The 24,938-nt window shown below is 39.7% G+C and overlaps 1 protein-coding gene across 2 annotated transcripts in view; it reads right to left on the bottom strand.

The window, feature by feature from the left end:
* Nucleotides 1–24,938, bottom strand: part of LOC126251958 (phosphoinositide 3-kinase regulatory subunit 4) — a 209,624-nt gene that overhangs the window by 66,461 nt on the left and 118,225 nt on the right. For both annotated transcript variants that reach the window (XM_049952721.1, XM_049952722.1), the window contains exons 13-14: nt 18,679–18,827; nt 5,581–5,733 (exon numbers count right to left, since the gene is read on the bottom strand). In XM_049952721.1, coding sequence (XP_049808678.1) covers nt 5,581–5,733; nt 18,679–18,827 — 302 coding nt within the window. The remainder of the gene's footprint in view (nt 1–5,580; nt 5,734–18,678; nt 18,828–24,938) is intronic.

The following is a 24,938-nucleotide window of genomic DNA, read 5'->3' as shown; positions in this document are numbered from 1 at the left end:
AAACCATGTGGTGCACCATGTGAGTCAGCGAGGAGCACAGTAGTAATCCTCAATGTCAGTCTAGGTGTCGCAGTGTCTGGTTCATCACAGTGCTCAAGGGGCAGAGAAAACCTCTCATTGCTGATTTTTCTGTCTTCTCTGTCTTGCATTCCATGGTCATTGTAATGTCTGTTGCAACCAGAAATGCTGGCTTGATACAATCCAATGCAATTGTGGTAAGTGTACCATTGACCATTGGAAAGTATTGCTGCCCCTAGTGATTTCTGGATATGGTCCATCGTACTACGGTTGCAATTCTTTAAGCACTGTGTCGTTGTGTAAGAACACATGCATGCAATTGTCTAGTTCTGCAAAAACAAAGGAGCAGCTTTCCAACTGGTTTCTAGGCATTGTTGGTTTCAGCTGAGGTATGTATTCTCTTAATTGGGTGGTGACGTCTGAGGCGTTGATTGTGTCACTTGCCATGGTGCGCAAAACTCTCCAAGTATGCAGAACATTTCTCCATATACCAGTTCTGCAGCTGTGCTCCTCAGATCAATCTTAAATGACATTTGTCAACCTAAAAGAGCATGACAGGCAGTACCTCTTTCCATTTTGGTGTTGTGTGACATTTTGTGCTGTTTTCAACTGACGATGAAGACACTCAACTATAACATTTGATGCAAGGTGGTATACTGTAGTCAATATGCGATTCATACCTAATAAAGTGGTTAACGAGCTACAGATGTAGACTTTGAATTGCCATCCATGATCAGTGGCAATTTTCAGCGGGACTCCAGACTGGGCAATCCAGCCACAAAAATATGACTGCACTAGTTTCTGTCGTGATGTCCTTCACTGGAAATGCCTCAGGCCACTTGGTGAACCTGTCTACCACCTTGAGGCAATAACTGTAGCCTTTCAACGCTGTGAGTGGGCCTATAATGTCAGCATACACATTTTCAAAACAATGATCTGGCGGAAGAAATGCGCCTAATGGTGCCCTAACATGCCGCATGATTTTATTCCCCTGGCACACCATGCATCGCTTTACAAATGTACTGTAGTCTGTGTGCATACCTGGCCATACAAAGTTCTTCTCCTCTGTACAAGGTCGGCATTTTGTGACACTAGATATTGAGCATCAATGACAGAGGGGAGCAAAGGTCATTATTTGGTCAGGGATGGCGGGAGGAAAAGCGATATTTTGTGGGCAGTGGAGTGGGTTCTTTCCTTGGCTCAGAGGGTGAGGTGTGAGTGAAACACTGGTGGTTCCACTATCAGTAATTTATTTAGACATAAGACCCTTTAAACAAACAGAGCAATACAATGTGTTTTAACTTGCTCAATTCCTCGAAGCAGCACTGCGCGCAGATTCCACTGACCACTGATGTGGCGACGGCTCGTGTTGCAGCAGAGCAACGGGAAGTGTTTTCTTCCATTCAGTACCACACCCATGAGTCACTGCAGCAGCAGCGTCATCTTCTCCTTGTGAATTCCCTCGCTGCACTCTTAACAAGCGGCTACAGAGTGGCGCAGAGTGCTCCATCCAAGAACCGAACCAGCAACCCTCAGGTTCGGCATCTTCTGGCGGAGTTCATCAACCTCTAGGATCACAGGCGACCCATCTGGTGAGGTCGCAGTCCCTTCATCCTCACCAGCCACATGGCTAAGTACCACTCAAACTTCTTTCTGGTAACATCTGGGATGGCATATTTTGCATTGATCTATTGGCACAGTAGCTACATCATCATCTGTTGAGCAGTGTAACAAAATATGACACTCGCTGACTAACCACTGGTCCGTCTGTCCAGGCGACGTTTCTTCATGTCTTCTTTCTCCCGTCGAAGGACCTCCTCGTGCCCGTTTTTCGGAGGTATTTATTCAGTGTTTTCAGCAGTGTCATGAAGTTTCTAGGGCGGCGACTGACTCTTCATTGATCTATCACATTGGGCAAAAATGTGACCAATGTCAACACACAGGCCAGTTTTGCCCTTTTGTCCTCTTCCGCATCCCCATAAACATCACGCACATGAGTTCAGCTTGCTGAGATTTCCTGGAGCATTTACCACTGATATGCAAACTGCACTGGTCATTGTTCTCCTTGGAAGCATTGCCTGTCTGCTCGGTCATTGGTCTGCCGAAGTGCTGACTGCTGTGCAAACTCTGCTGGTCATTGGCCTACTCACATTGGACAGAATGTGACCAATGTCAGCACACATGCCAGCTTTCTTTGATTGATTTCTGCCAGTTCTGAATATTGTGGCCTAATGTGTCAAAGTCCCTAGAAAGTTCACTTAACCTATACTATAATAAGTCTTTATGTATTTTCTGCTGGATCTCTGCTTTGAACAACCATAAGTAACACACAATTATTATAAACCACCAAGTATAACACATAATTATTATACACCCTACACATCCTGCTGAGACACAATATAACTCTACATTAACTTCAGGTGAAGTCGTGACTGTAACCTCAATCCTTTGGCCGTGTTTATGAGTATCAGGCCTTGAGACTCTACTACGCTTGCTACAGGAATAACATGTACACCAGAATGTCTTCAACACAACAACAGAACTTTATTTGATCACACAATGCTTAATACAGACCTCACAAGGATGAATGCTGGCTGCTGTGTTCACAAGATTAGGAACGCAAGAACAGATCAGCTGTGCTGAGTGAGCTCATTGTTTGCTTGCGTTACTAGGTACATTGTACATAGGAACTTAAAAAAAAAAATACAAATGTGACAAAACAAGGAATAAAAGCTCTGCACATCATGAGAACAAAACACTGTGCCCCTAGCAAAATTCACAGAACTACTTGGTGCACACGGGAAAACTGACACTTGTGCACTAACACAACACACACCAGATGACGGCTGTAGTAGCTACAATCGTTTCAAGTGTTGCAATAGTTGTTGAAATCCAACCACAACCAGTACCCTGACCTTTGCAACACATATCAACCCCTTTGCAACACATATCAAACCCATCTAATTCCTCAACTGTTACTCCTTCCCTGTCTTCTCCTGCTGCTTCTACTTCTTTTTCTTTTGTTCTTTTTTTTTTCTCAAACTCTCTGCAAATGCTACCTCCAGGTACCCCTCTCCTTCTAATGGGCTCCCCAGTTTCAATATTCTTTTCATGGCATTTACCTCTGAACCCTGGCCCCCAATTTTCTTAAATTTACCTCGTAACTTTTACCTCTTCTCTAACTTCCCTATAATCCTTGAATGTTTTGCTGTCAATTATTATTCTCTATTTGAATGACTTCCCCAATGGTGCTTTGCTGAGTTTTTCTAATTTGAATTCTGTTTATGATGCTTCACTGGCTGAACAACCTTTCATCTTAATTATTTATCTATGTTGACCACAAAATTTGATGTACTTACCTGGGTGTATACGTGCACATGGAAAAAAAATTCCTGGATTTCTCCCAGATAGAAATACATTTTTTCCCAGGTAAAAATACACTTTATCCATGTTAATTGACTGTACATTTTCCCACAGAACTGTACAACTTATCAATCCTTTGAATGGTTAACGTTTTGTACACTGGTGTAGAACTTCTCGTTGCCACTTTAGAATAAGAAACCCAGCAAAAAAAAAGTCTTGGGAAGATCTTTGATGTGCAGATTTTGATGCCCTTTTGTAAGACAATCACAGCTCATGTCATGTGATCTTGCCAGCTGATGACAACAGATATTCAAAACATAGGACACGTGATGTAGTCAGCCAATAGCAACATCACTGTTAATTAGCGTGAACAAACAAATAGGGCAAGTTAATGGTTTAAATTAATACACACAGTGTAGCTACAAGAAAAGCTAAGCTTTCACGTGTAATATTGGTCTTTTTTTGCATGTGTTACACTTTACGAGACTTCACACAAATGAGCCAGTAAAATTTAAAATAATGACTTGAATATCTGGTCTTCTGGGCTCAAAATTCTTTTAAGTGTCTGGTTCTCAAAATGTTAAATTTTAAATGAGAGTCAAACACTCTGTGATTTAAGAAATTCATTGCACATTCTCACACGTAATGTAATTCATCTTGCATAAAATGAAATTTACTTTGAAAGTAATGCTTTTCAAATCACCATTCGCAACATTTTCCGCGAGACCTGTTAGAAGTAGGTTCGTTTCAGCATTTGCCAGAGAGTGCCAGGTAACATGCATTACAGTGCTTGCACAGATACGATGGCATAGGAAACATGTTTGTTTGTATGTGTAAAGCATTTAGACAATTTACATTTTGTCATAAAAGAAACAGGACATCAGTGGATACTCCAAGAGCATCGAAATTTCTTAAACCATACCAAAATGTATAATTCAACTTGAAGGGCACATTCGCTTGTCGGATTCACAGTGAAGTAGGCCCCAATCTGATATTAAGCTTTTCAGTGTGGTTTTCTGGTTGTAAATTTTCTTGGATTACCAGTACTGTACTATCTCATGTTAGGTTCTTTATTATGGCATAATTCCATACATGCCAGAAGATGAAAATGTACACCTGAAATTCAGTGAACAGTTGGCACTAGCCTATACTTTGGTATAAAATGCTTCATTTCAAATAAATTGACTGCCTCAGCAGAAAAGATTAATAAAAGCCAAATTTCTTTAGCAAACCGACAAATATAACTTCATTGTTATGTAAGACGATTATAGCTCGACTACCAAAAACATGGAAATAAAATAAAACCAGATAACTGAAACTAGTAATATATTTCAACCTGTAAATGAAGAGGAAACAGCAAAATCACTAAATGCAAACACGGTGACATGGAGACTAACCCCCTCCCCACTACAACTCAGACTGCTCTGCGTATGTGCGAAGCTGCCAGCTTAGGCACGCCAGAAAAATTTTTCCACTCTGAACTGAACATGTGCATGAGCCTACTGGAAACTGCTCAAATGAACCTAATGTAAACAGTTGTGATGTCACGATCATCAGAAGCAGTTTGTTGTTACAAAGAGTGCATAGTCTTCATTCTAAGGCCTTTGACACATTTTGCTGTTGGCAGACACTTGTGTGTGCATGGTGTTTTGTTGTTGTAAATGGCGCAATTCCTTTACAACTATGGTTTTTTTCCCCTCTCTTTTATGTTTTAATGCTGCAGTATTATTCTGCAGTTGCGGGATACAGTAATATTCTTTGTTAGAGTAACAGTCCTTACCAATCAAAATTACAAAAATTTAACTGAAAACTAAAACAATGAACAATTCCCAGAATTCCGAAAAATTCCCAGGTTTTCTCCTGATTGAAAAAATTCCTGGGTTTTGCCCAGATTTCCTGGTTGTCCCTGGCAAATCTTTACATTTTTCCTCATTTTCAGCTTTCTTTTAACACTCATTTCAGCACACTAAGAGACAACTGAGATTCGTAATTTTGATGACTATAACCATTTTCTAAATCTTTAACCGAGTGTGCAACTTCATTGTTGGACTTCATCCTTTCAAAATAAACAAAAAATATGGGAGAATAGTATTATAAGCTGCACTAATGACTTACACAAAATTAATGACTCAAGCAAAATTCCATGGAAAGGTAGCAATACTCACTACAAAAGATAATTTCATGTTGCTGAAAGGTTACCTGTATGATCCAAAGATTAGGGTGGACCAAGAAACATGTTGTATCCTTGAGGAGCTCATACAATGCACTCTTCTGCAAGAGGCTCAGTTCTGTGAGTGCTTTCATTGCATTTATAGCCTTGACAATAACAAATTCTTCAGGATCAGTCAAACCCTATAAAAAAATATTAAATACTTTCAGAAAACATTCCAAATATTACACTACACCAATTTTGTACTCCATACGAATTTATAGGGAAATACATAATCCATACATATTAAAAATGATATGTGTATGTGTGTACATTTTACATATCGTAAACAAATGGACTGATTTCAATCAAACTTGGTACACATATTCCTGACTGTCAGGCAACAGTCACTGTGAGGGTAATTCAGAGAAAATGACACCCTAAACAATGAGATGTATGGAAAACTGCTACATCATGCATGACGAGGGACAGGAAAAGCTTGCAAAAATGACAACATGAAAAATAACCCCAAATTCGTGATTTTGACCAAAATAACATGAAGTTGGCAATTTTTATGAGATATCTTGAAATTTATAATTTTGCAGTACAGAAGTGTTATAAATTTGAGGACAGTACTTCACTATTATTCAGAACTGATAGTTACATAATGTTAACATTCCATTCTGACTTTTAATCATGGCTGAGGTTCGTGTATAATCTTAGAGCCAGTTCATTTCCCATGTAACGAACTTCGATATCACAACAAAAATAACACTGAAATTAGCAAAAATAACACAGAATTTGGCAAAAAACACTAAATTTGCGAAAAAATAATCTAGAATTTGACGAAAAGAAGCAAATTTGACCAAAAGCAGCAGCAAATTTGACAAAAACAGCAAATGTGACGAAAACCTCAAAATTTGGCAAAATAAACAACACCAAATTCTGCAAAATAAACATCATCAGATTTCCCAAAAAAACATTGAATTTGGCAAAACAATAACAACAAATTTGATACAAAAACACCGAACATGGCAAAAAAATTGACACAATTTGGCAAAAAAAATGAATTTGAAAAAAAAAACAGTAAATTTGGCAAAAACATAATACTGAACTTAGTAAGAAAAATAATACCACATCTGGCAAGAAAAATAACACCAAATTAGATAACGAAATCAAATTTGACAAAAGAATAAGCAAAAAGCAAAACCTAAGTTGCAATAAACAACACCTACATTGGAAGAAACAACACCAAATTTGGCAAAAAATAACACCAAATTTACCAGGAGACAGCAGATTTGATGAAAGAAAATTACACAGTATTTCGAAAAAACACCACCAACTCTGGCTGAAAATGACATCAAATGTGGCATGAAAAGACAGAAGTTGGCAAAAGAGTACACAGAATTTGACAAAATGTACCGAATTTGGCAAAAGTATTAAGTAATATGCAAAAAAGAAAATGAATCTGGCAAAAGAAAAACACCAATTTTGGCAAAAAATAACACTAAATTTGGATATAAAACAAAATTATTTTTTCCTGTCCCTGTGCTTAACATTTAGATTTATTACTTCTGGCTACTATTTCTATTTGCAAAAAATTTCATAGACAGTATCCACGTATTCCACTGCATGCACCTACAAAATTTTATCATGGTATCACACAGAGCTCATGAGGTATAAAGTCATCAACAGTGAGATGTGTGAAAAAATGCCACATTGTGCATGACATTTAAATATATTACTTCTTTGCTACTAACTCTATTCACAACAGTTTGTAGGCAGTATCCACATAAGCCGCTGAATGTACCTACGTAATTATATCATTATATGACACACAGATCAGGACACAAGATGTCATAAACACTGAGATGTGTGAAAAATTGCTGCATCATGCATGGCATCTAAATTTATTACTTCTTTGCTACTAACTCTATTTGCATCTTATTTCACAGACAGTATCCACATATGCCACTGAATGCACCTACACAAATATATCATTGTACGACACATTGTTCAAGATGTATGATGTCATAAACACTAGATGCATGAAAAAAATGCTGCATCATGCATGAAGTTTTAATACATTTATTCTTTACTACAAGACACTCCTGTAGTCAAGTCAAGTTAAGGAAATCCCTGACACTTGGCAGCACTTTTGACAGCTTTCAACTGTGTGCGCAAATGGCGGTAGCTGAAAACAATAACTGTCTAGAGTGCTATGAAGAGATGTTGACATAGAGACATTTACAAAATCATGTTACAGACATGTGAAACACCTGTGCCCAGCCTACAAAATTTCAAAGGTGTTTTCACAAATACACAGAAATTATTTTTTTAAATTTACACACTACAAATGCAGTTCATGCAATAAAAAAGTCAAAGTCATTACATTTAAACTGAGATGCCACCAGAGAATTATTATATTAGACCAAACCAGGTCATGAACCCAGATCTCCTTCCTTATTGTGAACAGTCGCCTTAACCATCAGGATATCTGAGCATGCCTCAACAGCAATCAAGCTATTCCTACACACCCTATGGGAGAATCTCTGACAGTAGTGTTCCGAAATGAGTATGGAAACAACAATGACACTGATAGTTTATGTCTGGCCTGAAAGTATAGATAGATCTAATGGTTTAAGAAGATCCTCATTATAAACAGGAAATCCAGATTAAAGTCCTGGCCTGGCATAAATTTTCAACTGTCACCATAAACTTGTTGCAATACAGATTCAGCAAATCTGAAAGGTTCCCATGATATCATCCCACATCATTCATCTTCAGTGATTTCAATGTTGTGACTCTGTTCATTTCATTTCAGTGCATTTAAATCAATTCAATTGTTACATTCATTCTATTACAACAACATTTTAAAAATATATGGTATATCTCAGTCTGCACAGGTGGGGAATAATTAATTCCATGATTAGGTAAATATTGGGAGAAGGAAGAAGGGAAAAGTAGCAGAAAAAGAAAAGAAACAGTAGGTAGCAAGAAAAAGTGTTTGACACCTTCATTTTTAACCTCCAAAAAAGATTTTTTCACCATGTTAAATTTCAGTACCAACAATAAAACATTTTTTCTATGTGATGTTTCCTTTTATCTTGTTTCTGTAAGTTTTTCCTGCAGAAGTGCTGCAACATACAAGGCATCAATTCTAACAATGCATTTAAACTAAATGAAATTCTCTTGCAGTAATAATGACAAACATCATTCAATTAAATCACAAAATTTTAAAAATAACAGATGTACAGATCACTTCTGTAAGTCTGATCTACACGGATTAGTTTGCAGTAGTGTAAGTGAAGATAAGCAGATTTGTGTATTTCTCCTCTTTCCTACTTTTTAGTTGTAAATCTGCCCCACATTCAAACAGCTATTTGTTAATGGTTCTGTAATGTCTACAATGTTGGATAAGGATTACTTTTATGAAAATAACCATAAATAGCATCACATAAATGCTTTGGCAAGGCAGCCACAAATCACTGTCCAACAACATTTTTTCCTTGTTACCTGTCATCATCATTAGTTGCTGGATCCCATAACATTCTTGACCCAAGGACAGATGCAAATATTATCTACATTCCTCATCCTTTTACAACCACTTTCATTGTGAGTAGATACCAGGACACCAATTGCTGTGGGTGCAATTAAAGTATAGCCCACTACAAACTAAAACTGGATCCAGGCAACATGGCAGGATGAAGGGAAATTTTATAAGGAACTGGAATTATGCTGTATTGTTGGGTTGTGACAGGACTGCTTTTGGACATGTTCTACATCCATTAGCACTTAATGCAATAATTTTAAAATTCAGTGTGACAGATCAATACTGACTGCTGTGCAATTAAAATGTTGGATGAGAAGTTTAAATAGACATTGTCAACAACAAGAAAGATATATGAGATTTTTTGAAAAAAATTAAAAAAAAAAGAAACTGGGTGTACGCCCAAAAACATTAAGAATTTAAGAGTTGTTATTAGATGAAGCTGACTGACATTGGTTTATACCTGGGTTTTCCGCGATACAATTAGCCAAATTTTACACAATAATATAGATATTTATCTATTCAAATGATAAAGTTTGTTAAAGACATTGGAATTATTCTATCATGATGCAGCAGCGTGTGCTGCTTTGAAACTTCAGACAGGTTAAAATTGTGTGCCAGACTGGACTCTATATCGGAACCTTGCCTTTTGCACACAATGCTTTTATCAACTGAGATATCCATGCACAATTTGTGATCCATCATACTTTCAGTTCTTCAGAACCTCTCTTTGACTTTCCTGATTTCATAGAAGCTTTCCCGCACACCACACTTGACATGCACTCCTGGAAGAAAGGATCTCACAGAGAAATGGCTCAGCTACAGCCTAGGTGTTATTTCCAGAGTGATATTTCACTCTGTACCATAAAGTGCTCTGTTTTGTAGCTTGCTGACAGATGACAAAAGCATCTCAGACTGGGATCGAGTCCCAGCAAGACACACGGTTTTAACCTGTATCTATGTCAACTCTCTGCAAACCAAAATGAGGTGCATGACAGAGGGTACTTCCAATTGTACCACGTATTAGGGTTTCTTCCCAATCATCTTTAAGTATCGAATGCAAAAATAATGACTGCTTAGATGCCTCCATCTGTATGTGGGCTGCAGTGAATCTAGTTTGTATTCAGAGACCCTGTGGGAGAGATACATAGGAGCTGTAATACATTCAGTTTCAATTTCCCAGATTCTTCACTTAATACTGTCACCTAAAACTTCATAGGTAGGGTTTCACAGCATAGTTGACAGCTATCTTCAAATGTCTGGCAGTTCTGGTATTTCAACATTTTCGAGACACTCTCCCAGAAATCAAAGAAACCTGAGACTGTCTATGTTGCCCTTTTTTGTATATGTTCCATTTCCCCTGTTAGTCCTATTTAGTATGAATCCCACATGCTTGAGCAACATTCAAGGATGTGTCACACAGCTGTTTTGTAGGCGATCTTCTTTGCAGACTGACTGCATTTTTCCTCTATCTTATTAATCAAACAAGATGAATGAGGCTCACAGGCATACACACTGAACCCACAAGGTGTTCCTAAATCTGTCATAAAATTATAAAATAGCACATACTCCACCACAGAGTGAAAGTTTCATTCTGGGAAAAATCCTAGGCTGCATCTAAGCCATTTCTCCATAGTTTTCTTTCTTTTAGGACTGCTGAGCCAGTGAAGGAGGAGCACTTTGTAAAGTTTGGGAAATTAGAGATATTTACTGATAGAATTGAAGCTGTGAGTGTGGACTGTGAGTCACGTCTAGAGGACAGTCAGTAAGAGCATTGTTCACAGAAGACCTGTTTCTGAGCTACTGTCCTGACCTGCAACACAGTCTTAATAAATCACGAAGTTTTTTAAAGAAACATTACATGAGTCAAAGGTGATTCTGTGATGAACTTTATTATTTAATTAATCATGATGACAATGGAAACAATTTATGGATGAATGATGAAGTTCATTTTCACTTCTTGGTTACATCAACGAGCAGACCTATGAAGGTTGGAGTTATTGTAATTGCATCAGCAACCTCTTCACTTTATAAAAGTTAGTGTGTGGCATGTTGTGTCTCCATCAGGGATATTAGGACCCCACTACTTTGAAGACATTCTTCACAGAAATGCAAATTTGTCAGAAAACATTTTTTACTATGTGATTTTCACATTAGCAAAGTAAAGGGATACTTTTCAACAGGAATGAACTAATACTATACAACAGGAGTAAGGACGAATATTGTTCATGGTTCATTTTCAAATCATCTAATTTGTCAAAATGGGGAAACTGCATGTTTCCTTCCTGTGATGTTAGAATTGTTCTGTGTAATGTAAAATGTGTCTCTCTTACTGACTGTCACACAAAACCAACATAAGCTACTTTACAGATAAAATGATCAATGAATTGTTAATGAAGAAGCTAAGCCCTGGTGCTTCCACCGATCACTGACTCATGAGCCCCCATATGCACCAGCACAAATAAAAAAAATTGAAAAACAAGGAAAACTCTGTTCATAGGCACTCCTTAATACATGGTAGGATTTCTAAAATGTTGGTTATGTCGCTGCCCAGGGGCCAACCAATGCATCTGTTGAATTAACCCTAAATAAATTCAGTTGGACATTCAACATATGCAGTTAGGAATTTGCGGCGAAATAATTTTCACTACTCACAGCACTTCGAAATTTTTAACAAACTTCAAACATCCACAAAAATAATTGAAGCTCCTTCAGACCCATGTCTAAAGTTAAAGTTCAGTAATTGCAAACAAAAGAAATTCTAAGTGTAGATCACTCTTGAAGTCAACTGCAGAAAAGTTTTTAAAATTAAGACTACGTTACCCAACCTGAAATATTCAGAGAACACATGTTGAAAATTTTTTAAAATACACTCTTGGAAATGGAAAAAAGAACACATTGACACCGGTGTGTCAGACCCACCATACTTGCTCCGGACACTGCGAGAGGGCTGTACAAGCAATGATCACACGCACGGCACAGCGGACACACCAGGAACCGCGGTGTTGGCCGTCGAATGGCGCTAGCTGCGCAGCATTTGTGCACCGCCGCCGTCAGTGTCAGCCAGTTTGCCGTGGCATACGGAGCTCCATCGCAGTCTTTAACACTGGTAGCATGCCGCGACAGCGTGGACGTGAACCGTATGTGCAGTTGACGGACTTTGAGCGAGGGCGTATAGTGAGCATGTGGGAGGCTGGGTGGACGTACCGCCGATTTGCTCAACACGTGGGGCGTGAGGTCTCCACAGTACATCGATGTTGTCGCCAGTGGTCGGCGGAAGGTGCACGTGCCCGTCGACCTGGGACCGGACCGCAGCGACGCACGGATGCACGCCAAGACCGTAGGATCCTACGCAGTGCCGTAGGGGACCGCACCGCCACTTCCCAGCAAATTAGGGACACTGTTGCTCCTGGGGTATCGGCGAGGACCATTCGCAACCGTCTCCATGAAGCTGGGCTACGGTCCCGCACACCGTTAGGCCGTCTTCCGCTCACGCCCCAACATCGTGCAGCCCGCCTCCAGTGGTGTCGCGACAGGCGCGTGTTTGGCGCCGTGCAGGTGAGCGCCACAATCAGGACTGCATACGACCGAGGCACACAGGGCCAACACCCGGCATCATGGTGTGGGGAGCGATCTCCTACACTGGCCGTACACCACTGGTGATCGTCAAGGGGACACTGAATAGTGCACGGTACATCCAAACCGTCATCGAACCCATCGTTCTACCATTCCTAGACCGGCAAGGGAACTTGCTGTTCCAACAGGACAATGCACGTCCGCATGTATCCCGTGCCACCCAACGTGCTCTAGAAGGTGTAAGTCAACTACCCTGGCCAGCAAGATCTCCGGATCTGTCCCCCATTGAGCATGTTTGGGACTGGATGAAGCGTCATCTCACGCGGTCTGCACGTCCAGCACGAATGCTGGTCCAACTGAGGCGCCAGGTGGAAATGGCATGGCAAGCCGTTCCACAGGACTACATCCAGCATCTCTACGATCGTCTCCATGGGAGAATAGCAGCCTGCATTGCTGCGAAAGGTGGATATACGCTGTACTAGTGCCGACATTGTGCATGCTCTGTTGCCTGTGTCTATGTGCCTGTGGTTCTGTCAGTGTGATCATGTGATGTATCTGACCCCAGGAATGTGTCAATAAAGTTTCCCCTTCCTGGGACAATGAATTCATGGTGTTCTTATTTCAATTTCCAGGAGTGTATTAACTATCAACAGATACAAATATCAGAAGGCCCCAACGCAACCTGTTCTCCTGATGTGAAATCTTCTAAATCCACACAAGCTGAAAATGTTTCAGTGTTCACTATCGAAACACGTGAAAATCACAGGTCAACAACCAAATACTTAGAAATATTTCCGAAACACTCGTGATGTGACTTACAGCTGCCCACACGTCCTGTATCTTCCAGATCTGAACCCCGACTGCCACACGAATGAAAAGTGCCCCCACATGAAAATGGTCACTGTTCTTTATACATTCGCATTGATGTGACTCAAGTTTCCACACTTCTGACTTCCAATAACATAACCAAAACTATAAATTTAGTGTTACATGCATGTATTATATATCAATTTGGATGTAAATTTCATCAGCTTTCTAATGGTGATTGTAGTTTTTAGGTAACTCAAATGGTTTAGTCACAAATAATGTTTTTGTCCAGGTAGACACTACTTTGCACCTTTATGCTATCAATAAAAAATACACAATAACAACCAATTAACCTCTTATATCCCTTGTAATATCTCTTTATTAATGGTGCTGCAATTTGCAATATTCCTATTTCATTTAAGGGATAATTCAAGTTTTTGTGCTCGCAATGTAATTCCAGCCTGTAATTTAAAATATGCAATATTCAGAAAAATCTACTATAGCAATCCAATAGCACTTGTAGAGATCAATCCATAGACACTATGTCTGTAAGAATCACTTAAGTCATTCTTCAGGTTTTAATTTTTAAAGGTCATTTTATTCATAAAATACACTGAGGTGACAAAAGTCATGGGATATACGCATATACAGATGGGCAGCAATATTGGCTACACTAGGTATAAAAGGGCAATGCATTGGCAGAGCTGTTATTTGTACTCAGGTGAAACATGTAAAAAGGTGTCCGATGTGATTATGGCTACATGACGGGAATTAACAGATTTTCAATGCCGAATTGTAGTCGGAGCTACATACATGGGACATACAATTTCAGAAATGAGCATGGAATTCGATATTCCAAGAGCCATAGTGTCAAGAATGTACCGAGAATACCACATTTCAGGCATTACCTCTCATCACATACAACACTGTGGCTGAGGGCCTTCACTTAATGACCGAGATCAGCGTAGAGTTGTCAGGGCTAACAGACAACAACATTGCAAGAAATAACCACAGAAACCATTGTGGGATGTGCGATGAACATATCCATTAGAACAGTGCGGTTTGTTGTTTGTTTTGGTTTAGGTTGCAAAAACAACTACTGTCATATGCACCAACATCAGATTTCTAAAACACGAAGACAAAGAGAAGAGTTAAAAACGACTACACGTGATGGAAGAGAAGGCAGCTAAAAACAAGTATGTGGAGAAAGTTCTATTAAATAAGCCATACAGAAACGGAGGCCATATTGCTATGACAGATAAAAAGTAAAAAGCGTTCGCTAGCCTGTGCGTTGTTCGCTAAAATGGCCGGTAACTCAGATGGCAAACACACATGAGAACATAAGTGGTTAAAAAAAGGGTCATTCTGTCAGGAAATTGCAGACCATCAAAGGTTGAGCACAACGAGTACAAAGTGGTGGGGGGAGCACCACTTAACAAATGGCAATGGCTAAAAAGACAGTGCCCAATAAGCTACCTACCTAAAATGATCTCCTCACAAGGAGAGGGCCAAGAGGAGGTCGTCCAAGCCGCTGGGAGAGGCTTAATAACCCGAAGCTTGTTCCCATGAAGTACGGACAAGTGGTGATGCCAAAGTGACACCTTCTGCTGACAGATGGAAAAACAGAGATCATCAGAGGGAATGTAAGAACTAGCAGGCTGAAGTATGAGGACTGCAGCCTTGGCAGCAGCATCAGCAGCCTTGTTTCTTGTCAGACCAACATGACCAGGAACCCACATAAACATCACAGTGGCTCCAACAAGGGTGAGCAAGTGACAGCTCTCTTGGACTCATTGCACTAAGGGATGGACAGTGTAAGCACACACAGGATTTAAAGGGTACTGAGAGAGTCAGAGCAGATGACACAATTGAAAAGCCTGTGTCATCAGATGTAATGCGTGGTCTGATACAGGTGAAGAGCTCTGCTGTAAATAATAAGCAGTGTTCTGGAAGCCAACAGCAAAAAACGTCAGTGCCAATGATGAAGGCATATCCGGCATCACGGTCAGGCTGAGAGCCATCAGCGTACACAAAGGTACTACCGTAAAGTTCCATGCGCAGGTCGTGAAACTAAAGGCTGAAGTAGTCCTTAGGAAGCAAATGAAGGCCAAGATGAACATGGGTCGCAGCATGAAGCCAAGATGGTGAAGGGTTTACACCCATCAGGAAAGTTGCAGATAGCGTGAGGTTAAGCTTCCGGAGTAAGAACCAAAAGTGAACTCCAGGAGGTAACAGAGAAGAGGGATGCGCCCCATATTGGCGATTAAATGAATCTTCAAAGAAGGAGGCATAGGATTGGTGGCCACATCTGGCAGACAAACGGCATGCATATCTGCTGAGTAGAAATTCATTGTGATAGGACACTGATAGTTCAACAGCTTCTGCATACAGACTCTCAACTGGGCTAGTGTAAAAGACACCAAAAGTCAAACGGATGGCTTGATGGTGGATAGTAAGGAGACAGTGTAAGGGGGACGGATGTGCAGACGCATAAACAAAACACCCACAGTCTAGTTTCAAGCGGGCAAGGGACCGGTACAAACAGAGGAGGGTGGGTTGATCTGCTCCCCAGGAAGTACCACTGAGGACACATGGGAAACTGAGGGACCGCGTACTACGGGCTGCCAGGTAAGACACATCGGAGGACCAACAAAGTTACCTATCAAGCATGAGTCCCAGAAATTTCATAGTTTCAACAAATGGAAGAGCAATAGGCACAAGATGTAAAGATGGTGGAAGAAACTAATTGCGCCACCAGAAATTCATACAAACAGTTTTGTCAGTGGGAAAATGAAAGCCAATGTCAGTGCTCCATGAGTAAAGACAATCGAGACATCGCAGAAGACACTGCTCAATGAGACATGTCCGTGGAGAACTGCAATAGATGGCAAAATCATCAATGAAAAGGGAGCTGGAGATGCCTGACGGGAGTCAGGCAATTATAGGGTTAATGGTGATAGCAAAGAGGATGACGCTCGGGACGGAACACTGAGGCACACCGTTTTTCTGGAGAAAGGTGACCGAGATGGTAGAACCCACACACACCTTGAAAACTCAGTCTTTAAAAAATTCCTGAAGGAAACGGGGCAGGCAGCCACGGAAGTCCCACTTGTAGACAGTACAGAGGATACCAGGCCTCCAGCAGGTGTAGTAGGCTGTCTCCAAATTGAAAAACAAGGCCACAGTCTGGGGTTTCCATAGAAAACCATTCATGACATGAGTGCTACATGACGGTGTGGGCTGAATTTACATGGAATAGACTGGATCCTTTGATACAACCAAACAGTTCATGGACAATATTACAAAAAAATTATAGGTTGCTACTCCCCATACAGAGGACATGTTGAATCGCCAATTGGCAAACAAAAAGACTGTCAAACAAGTAGTCTACCCTGTTTCTAATATTGTCATTATTCCGTCCTGGATTTTCCATTGTCTGAACTGGTCATTGATTGGAAATGGTTATGTTTGACTACTTGGAGACAGTTTGAAGCCATTCATGGATTTCATGTTCCCAAACAACAACGGAATTTTTATGATAACAATTTACCATGTCACAATTGTTCGTAACTGGTTTGAAGAAAATTTTGGAGAGTTCAAGCAATTTGGCAACCTAGATCACGTGACATGAATCCCATCGAACATTTATAGGACAAAATCGATAGATCACTCCGACACCTCAGTGTCTTTAACATTAAATATCTCAAAAACTACACTTCATGCGAGGGCATGTCTTAACCCATGCACTTTAAATTTTGTCTTTGTAGCCATGTTAATGGCTTCTCTGTAACTGGCTGGGTTTAGTCTTTATTAAAGTTGCCCTTATTTGATATTTTCTCTATTCAGTTCAGTTGGCCATGGCAGATACTCTTCTGAGCCCACATTAACAGTTGGGTTTTTTACACCATGCGGCCTGAGCCTCCAGTCAGCTGACTTAAGCTCTAGATTTCTTGTACTCACAGGCCTGCCAATCACTGCTCCTCAAAGGGTGCTAACATCTATTGAAGACACTACAAATCTAGAGCAAATGGGCCAGCTTGGCCCACAGCTGTCAAAACATGCCCTCTTGGCTGTCACAACACTTGCTGATTCAGCTGCTAATGTTACAACAGAATGTGCGCGCATGGCCACATCTGTTTTTAAAGTTTCTCGTAACCATTACAGGGATGTACTGTCTCACTCCTCACCTCCCAAAATCACTGGACCAAACAACATGAAAAGTGTTTCTGGACATTAGAATTAGAGACCTGAAAATGCCTCAATGGGAAGTGCCAATGCCACAGATATGATGAGCTACCTCAGATATGATGAACTGGCTGAAAGAATGTGTACACCTGGACAGATAATTTTCTAATATTATTTTTTAAAATTAATATTTTCATTCTTACTTTTTGTAAGTGCACTTCTTTGTGATTTAATATGGGGAATTATTAAATTTGGAAAAAATTATTATCTTTGTTTTTATAGCTTTTCAAAATAAATCTTTTGTCTGCCTTGTACTGCAGTAAGTTCTTTGATTAAGCTTCCAGTCTATTTTACAAATATACCAACATAATATGTTTCATGATTAATAAAGCTAAACACCTTCACCTGAGAGTTTCAGGATTATAAATAATTATTACTGCAGACTATTCATATGTCTGAGGACTCCAAAACAGCCACAGAAACAATATAATAACCAACAAATTACATTTGTTGCTTGTGTCTGTATATGTGTGGATGGATATGTGTGTGTGTGCGAGTGTATACCCGTCCTTTTTTTCCCCCTAAGGTAAGTCTTTCCGCTCCCGGGATTGGAATGACTCCTTACCCTCTCCCTTAAAACCCACATCCTTTCGTCTTTTCCTCTCCTTCCCTCTTTCCTGACGAGGCAACCGTTGGTTGCGAAAGCTAGAATTTTGTGTGTATGTTTGTGTTTGTTTGTGTGTCTATCGACCTGCCAGCGCTTTTGTCTGGTTAGTCACATCATCTTTGTTTTTACATATAAATTACATTATTTTATATTTATTAATCACTGAATTTCACAGAACAAAAATTATAAAATTCAGGATAAATATTCAGTTATAAACAAACAAACAAACACACACACACACACACACACACACACACACACACACACACACACGAGAGAGAGAGAGAGAGAGAGAGAGAGAGAGAGAGAGAGAGAGAGAGAGAGAGATGCACAAACCATAAATATTTTATTATTTTGACTTACCTGCTGCAAAAGAGGAGTAAGAATGGGTGAACAGTGCCAGCCAACATATGCTGCAACTCCCACAATACAGTCAAAAAATGACCCTCGGAGATGTCTGTCTTCTTTGTCATTTAAGAATGTTATCATATGAGACAGCAACACATCATTAGCTGGAAAACATAACACAATACCGTTTAAGGACCACAAGTCAAGGCTTCATGAACTAAATAAAGAGAACCTTATCAAATACCATAATAGAAGAAATTCAATTTTTTAATGGTTAATAATTCATATCCATAACCAGCATGAACTCTAATTATTATTGTGGCAATGTTTAAAACCAGTTATGGGTATCTGGTAAAATATCAAACTATTTAATACCAGCTACAATTGGTATAATTCATTAAGATTGGCAATTTCACTGCACATAAAGAAAAATATCAAAAAATGTTACAATGGGGCCCGCCGTGGTGGCCGAGCGGTTCTAGGCGCTTCAGTCTGGAATTGTGCGACTGCTACGGTCACAGGTTCAAATTCTGCCTTGGGCATGGATGTGTGTGATGTCCTTGGTTAGTTAGGTTTAAGTAGTTCTAAGTTCTAGGGGACTGATGACCCCGATGTTAAGTCCCATAGTGCTCAGAGCCATTTGAACCATTTTTTTGTTACAATGGATATTTTAGTTCTTAGATACATTTCATAGTCCAAAATACAGATATTTCATTATTATTCAATATATAACTGCAAACCATGTGCAAACTGTACTTGAAATATTAGGAGCAGAAAACACACAACAAAACAATGTCGAGCAACTCATATAGACCACTGTACATGATAGAAAAATATAGAGAGACAATTTTCACTGAAAAAGCACAACAACAAAGAAATTAACATTTAATCTCTGGAACAAAATTAAATATACTTCCCCATAGTCTCTCATAATAATATTAACCATATTCATCATCATACAAAGACCGGAATGTTTCAGTGACTTATGTGTCACCCATGTACCTGATGTTCCACTTTACATAAACCAGCTTTTCGGTTGTACCTGGAGACAGTCTGTTTCATAACAGAGTGTGAATTTATCTGTGAGCTGACGAGTTATGCTCACTTGCTGTTAAGGAAGATAGGACATTCAAAATTCTACCAGGAAGTGAAGATAGGAGTTGTTTAGTTCATAACCCTTTCCACCAAACATAACGAGAAACATGTTTTGCAGCAATCCATAAAGCATTCAGTTGGACAAAGCCTTCAATTGCCCGAAATGGTGCCAAATGTCACATTACACCACCACTGTCATATCACAATACTTTGTTAACTGTCGTGATGAAGTCCAGAGGCTGTGTTTCCCCCTCCTGAATGAGGATTTCCCCTTTAAAATGGGGATCCAGCATATCTGTCACAACACAAACAGCTTTACGTGCATACTTGTGACTCAGGGCCACTGCACGTTAATGGAAGATTTGTCTACTGGAGAAAGTGTATTACATTCTTGGAGTATTGAGTCTACTTCCCTAGAAATGGTACCAAAGGACATACGTGCATCTGAAAGTACAGCATTATTGGCTTCTACCTTGCATTTGGCTTATGATATTGATCACAAGACATGCCATGCTTCTTCAAATTGCTGCCATGTTTTGTCTGCTAACACAGAAGTGTTCTGTCACACTGCACAATTGGGCATACAACAGTTTGTAACATAGCCACTTTATTCTTAAGTAAACTGTCCAAACAAATCACAGTACCTGCCCAACAAACAGATGTACAACAGCATTTCTCTTTCCTCTTTGTTTTCAATAAAGCTTGGGGGGACATGGTGCTCCTTATGGAATTTTACTATTTTCTTCATTAGATGAAAGCACTCTTCCAGCATTTTCAGAGTCATTGTATCCTTTATTATGAGAATATGCTGAAAAGTAATGCTTCTGAATTTTTTATTCTGTTCTCAATATCAGTTGAGATATTACGTGTTACGCCTATTACTCGGTCAACTTTCCTGCTTTACTGACAAAGCTGTATGCCTCTGCCTTTAGAGGGCTCTGAACTGTAGCGTGTAACATGGTGGTGTGTGGTTCAACTATGTTGGTATATGGAAAAAAAATACTGTAATTGAATTTCTAATTGTCCAATCACTGAGCACCCTTCCGTCCATCACAACAATGTCAGAGCACGCACGAGCATTGAAACATCTGCAACAAGCCAATGTCTTGGGTTCACCGGCATCAGTTGTTCTCTGTACAGTTCTGACTTGGCCCCATCCAATTTTCATCTTTTTCCAAAACAAATTAGAGGACTTAATTTTGACAGTGATGAAGCAGTGCAAGAAGAGATAAGGTTGTGGCTTTGTCAACAAAGTAAAACATTCTAGAGTGACGGTATCAACAAACTCGTTTCCTGTTGGAGAGATATTTTCAGAGGTACAGTTGAGAAATACATTTGTGTTTTGATGAGGTATAAGTACAACACGACCAGTAGACAGAACACAACTGTATTCCGCTGAAGCACTAACAACTTGAACACAGTATTTGAGTGACAGTCAGCAGGAACCAATTACATACACATCGAGAACTGAGGCTGAGAATAGTCTGGCTTGCCTTAAATAAACTGAAGACTGTGGTGTTCTCTGACAACGATCTCTCTCTCTCTCTCTCTCTCTCTCTCTCTCTCTCTCTCTCTCACACACACACACACACACACACACACACCTGAGGCATCCTCTGCAGACAATGTAGCACTGCCACACACAAGACCTTTTGAAACTATGCACATGCATCACTGCAATATGTAGACATGAAGAATAAAGATGTAGAAGGTTAGTGGAGTTTGTTTTATTTTAAAATCATTAATAAGAGTTTACCCATAAAAAATTCAAAGGCATCACTTTTCAGTGATACTACTTCCACCTCGTAGTAGTAGATTAAATATATGTGGTGTACAGCCTATGCAAGGTGTGTGTGTGTGTGTGTGTGTGTGTGTGTGTGTGTGTGTGTGTGTGTATTGGTACTCTACTATTTTCTACACAGCATGCATATTTCACAAGTTGTCTGTGACCACTACTATGAAAATCTCCACACTTGTTTCACTAATAACTTCAACTAGTTGTGAAGCGAAATACTTTGCAGTTTCCCTTTCTACACCAAGTTGGATACTTTTACAGAATATTGGCTGTGATGTTGTCACAATAAAGTTCATAATATTCTAGTTATCTTCTAGGTGTTTCTGGATTAATTCATTCCATTCCAGTACTGTAGCTCCCGATTCATATGCAGTACATACTGCAGTGTGATAAAGCAGACTGTGTGACAACTGGATGAAGAGAACCATTCCTACCATTCTTACAGGGTTTTACACAGATTAAAACAACACATTTATCAGTTCAATGATATTAAACTGTATTTTTAAATCTCTGAGTCTCAACATTTCTTAGATGTGGAATACTGCTCGATTTTGTCCTTACTCTATAGGACACAGAAAGTATTTCAAAAATTCTTTCTCATTTTCAAGGGCAGTTCAATTTCTCCTTTTAGTAGCTGAAAAATTCTTAAAGCAGAAGTGGGAAAGAATAAGCTGGAGCTGAGTAAAATCAAAAACAAAAAGTAGAAACCTATATCATCATATTCAAACTACGTAATCATGGAAAACCTGTTTCACAGTGGCCAGTATTTCATTAAAACACTATCCTTCAAGAACATCGATTAAACATTTTAGGATCATCATACATGCTCACTCAGTGGCACCTCTGCTACCTATATAAACAGGTATTCTTGGTTACACCTTTCTCTATACTAAATTATAGGTACTCACTCTGACAAAGTACTATCTCCTAGAGATATTTTAATTTTGTAAATAGTTCCCCCACCAATAACTTAATAGCACAAAAATTGACAAAGAGAAATCACATGCATGGACAAAGTCCGGTTCAAATTAAATGCTACATCTAAGTTTTTCAGTTTACAGTGGACATATATTGAACAGGTCATGTCCTCAGATTTACAGCAGTTTTACAATGGAATGGAAAAATATCAAATTTCATGACATTCCATGTAAACCACCAATTTCGCATTACATTGTTAAAAACCGCAAGTTTTGTGTTATTTTTCCTCTTCCATTTATGCAAACTCTTCCCGTCCCTGGGCATAAATAGTGTCTGACATGTAGTATGTGACTGCCACAGCATATGACACACATTTTGGATGCAGCTGAATCCTTCAAAGGAGTACATAACAGTGTGCTTGCAACCTTGCAGTCATTGATTCTCAAAAGACACATAAGACTAACTGGAATAACACATCAGGTTATAGTAGAGGAATGGAAGGTAAATAGGGGAAAAAATAGTCCTTCAACTGCTGACAGATGACTCTCTACTTACGAGGAGGATGAGGATGAGGAGGAGGAGGAGGAGGAGGAGGAGGGGGAGAGGGAGAGGGTTGAGGGATGAGGGATGAGGGATGCGGAATGGTCAGGACATGAAAGCAGAAATAAATACAGTTGCCACACTTATATTATAATCTAAAATCAATTACTTAACAGTTTGGTAACAATTGTTTCATCCTGGGTTCCTCCAAAGCCAAAGACACCCAGAAGAAATCAAACAATGGAAACTTCAGGTAGGAATATCAGCAATGTAGGAAAAGATAGATTGCAATTGTGGTGTCACTGCCAGACACCACACTTGCTAGGTGGTAGCCTTTAAATCGGCCGCGGTCCGTTAGTATACGTCGGACCCGCGTGTCGCCACTATCAGTGATTGCAGACCGAGCGCCGCCACATGACAGGTCTAGAGAGACTTCCTAGCACTTGCCCAGTTGTACAGCCAACTTTGCTAGCGATGGTTCACTGACTAATTACGGTCTCATTTGCCGAGACGATAGTTAGCATAGCCTTCAGCTACGTCATTTGCTACGACCTGGCAAGGCGCCATTACCAGTCACTATTCATGCTGTAAAACATGTACCGTCAAGAGCGATGTTTACCAATTATGGATTAAAGATAAGTATTCCAGCAGCTACGTACGTTTTTGGCTATTCTCATTTCCGTGTCCTGTTCCAGATCTCACACCAGCCTGCGTGAGCTTAAACGCGTGCCTTTCGGCTTCCTCCAAGTGGATTGGCTGTCTTGCCAATCCACAACAGCAACTTACCATAATGATGACATATTAAGTTGCAGACATGCACAATAAGACATTACATGTAAACTTTTGGCCACAGCCTTCATCAGGAAAAGAGAAACAAACACCATTTATTTCATTGTTGCTGCCCACATAAGTGGCTTCATGGGAAATCTTAATAATAAAATAAAAAGGATAAAACCAAAATTTAAGTTTGCACAATTTCAAACCATAGAGCTTGGTCTGATTTGCTCATCTGGTTACATAGCTACTTTATTGTAACGTGCTGCAGAGACTGACATTTAAATGTGATATATCATCCCTATAAATGCATTGTTTGTTCAATGATAGTTAATGACAGCACACACTTAACGGTCAGGCACCTACCGGCAGCACTGTGTTTAGAATCCAATCAGTTAAATGGTAATCTTTGGAAAAAAGGTGGCACTGTTCTCTCAAAGCCCCGTTGGGTAAATCTAGCGAATCCATATATTTAAGGAAATGTGTGCTGCCATCACTGTTTATTGCATATAGCAATCGTGAGAATAAGAAAATAGAGATTAGAATGTGTACAGAGGCACATACAAAGTCATTTTTCCCTGCCTCAAAAGATGAATGGGAAAAAACACCCTAACACTGGCATGAAGCACTCACTGGTATGCACTGTACAGTGACTTGCAGAGTGTATATGTAGACACAGATGTAGATTTATGAGCCATGTCCCACGCTCAATAGACCCTCCATGACTGTCTCCTGTGGAGGAACTGAAGGTGTTAGTATCAGAGAGGCTTGGCCAAATACTGTGTTCCTGAATGCAGATCATCATCCCATGATCATGAGCTAGTGAACACATAATGAAAAACCTGTTTTGAAATACTGTTCAGCTGATACAAAAAACTGGATTTCCAAGGTCGTTGAACACAATTTGGAGGCTGGGCAACAAAGCAAATGTGCAGCTAATAAAGGAGAACCTTTATGACAAACATTGAATCTACCAACTCAATTTCAATTGGTGAAACACAATTTTTTTCAACATACCACTATTTTTGACAGGAAATAATGGTCTGGTAAAAATATATCGGCTATAAGCTGCCCATTTTAAACTCAAATATATCAAGTCTTCTTGCTGTGGCCACCTGTTTGTGACAGTATAAGTTTGGATATCTCAATGTGG

Source organism: Schistocerca nitens, chromosome 4 (assembly GCF_023898315.1).
Source record: "Schistocerca nitens isolate TAMUIC-IGC-003100 chromosome 4, iqSchNite1.1, whole genome shotgun sequence".
In the NCBI taxonomy this organism is placed as follows: Eukaryota; Metazoa; Arthropoda; class Insecta; order Orthoptera; family Acrididae; genus Schistocerca; species Schistocerca nitens.
Note: the sequence above shows the minus strand (reverse complement) of the source record. Positions and strands in the feature narration are given on the sequence as shown.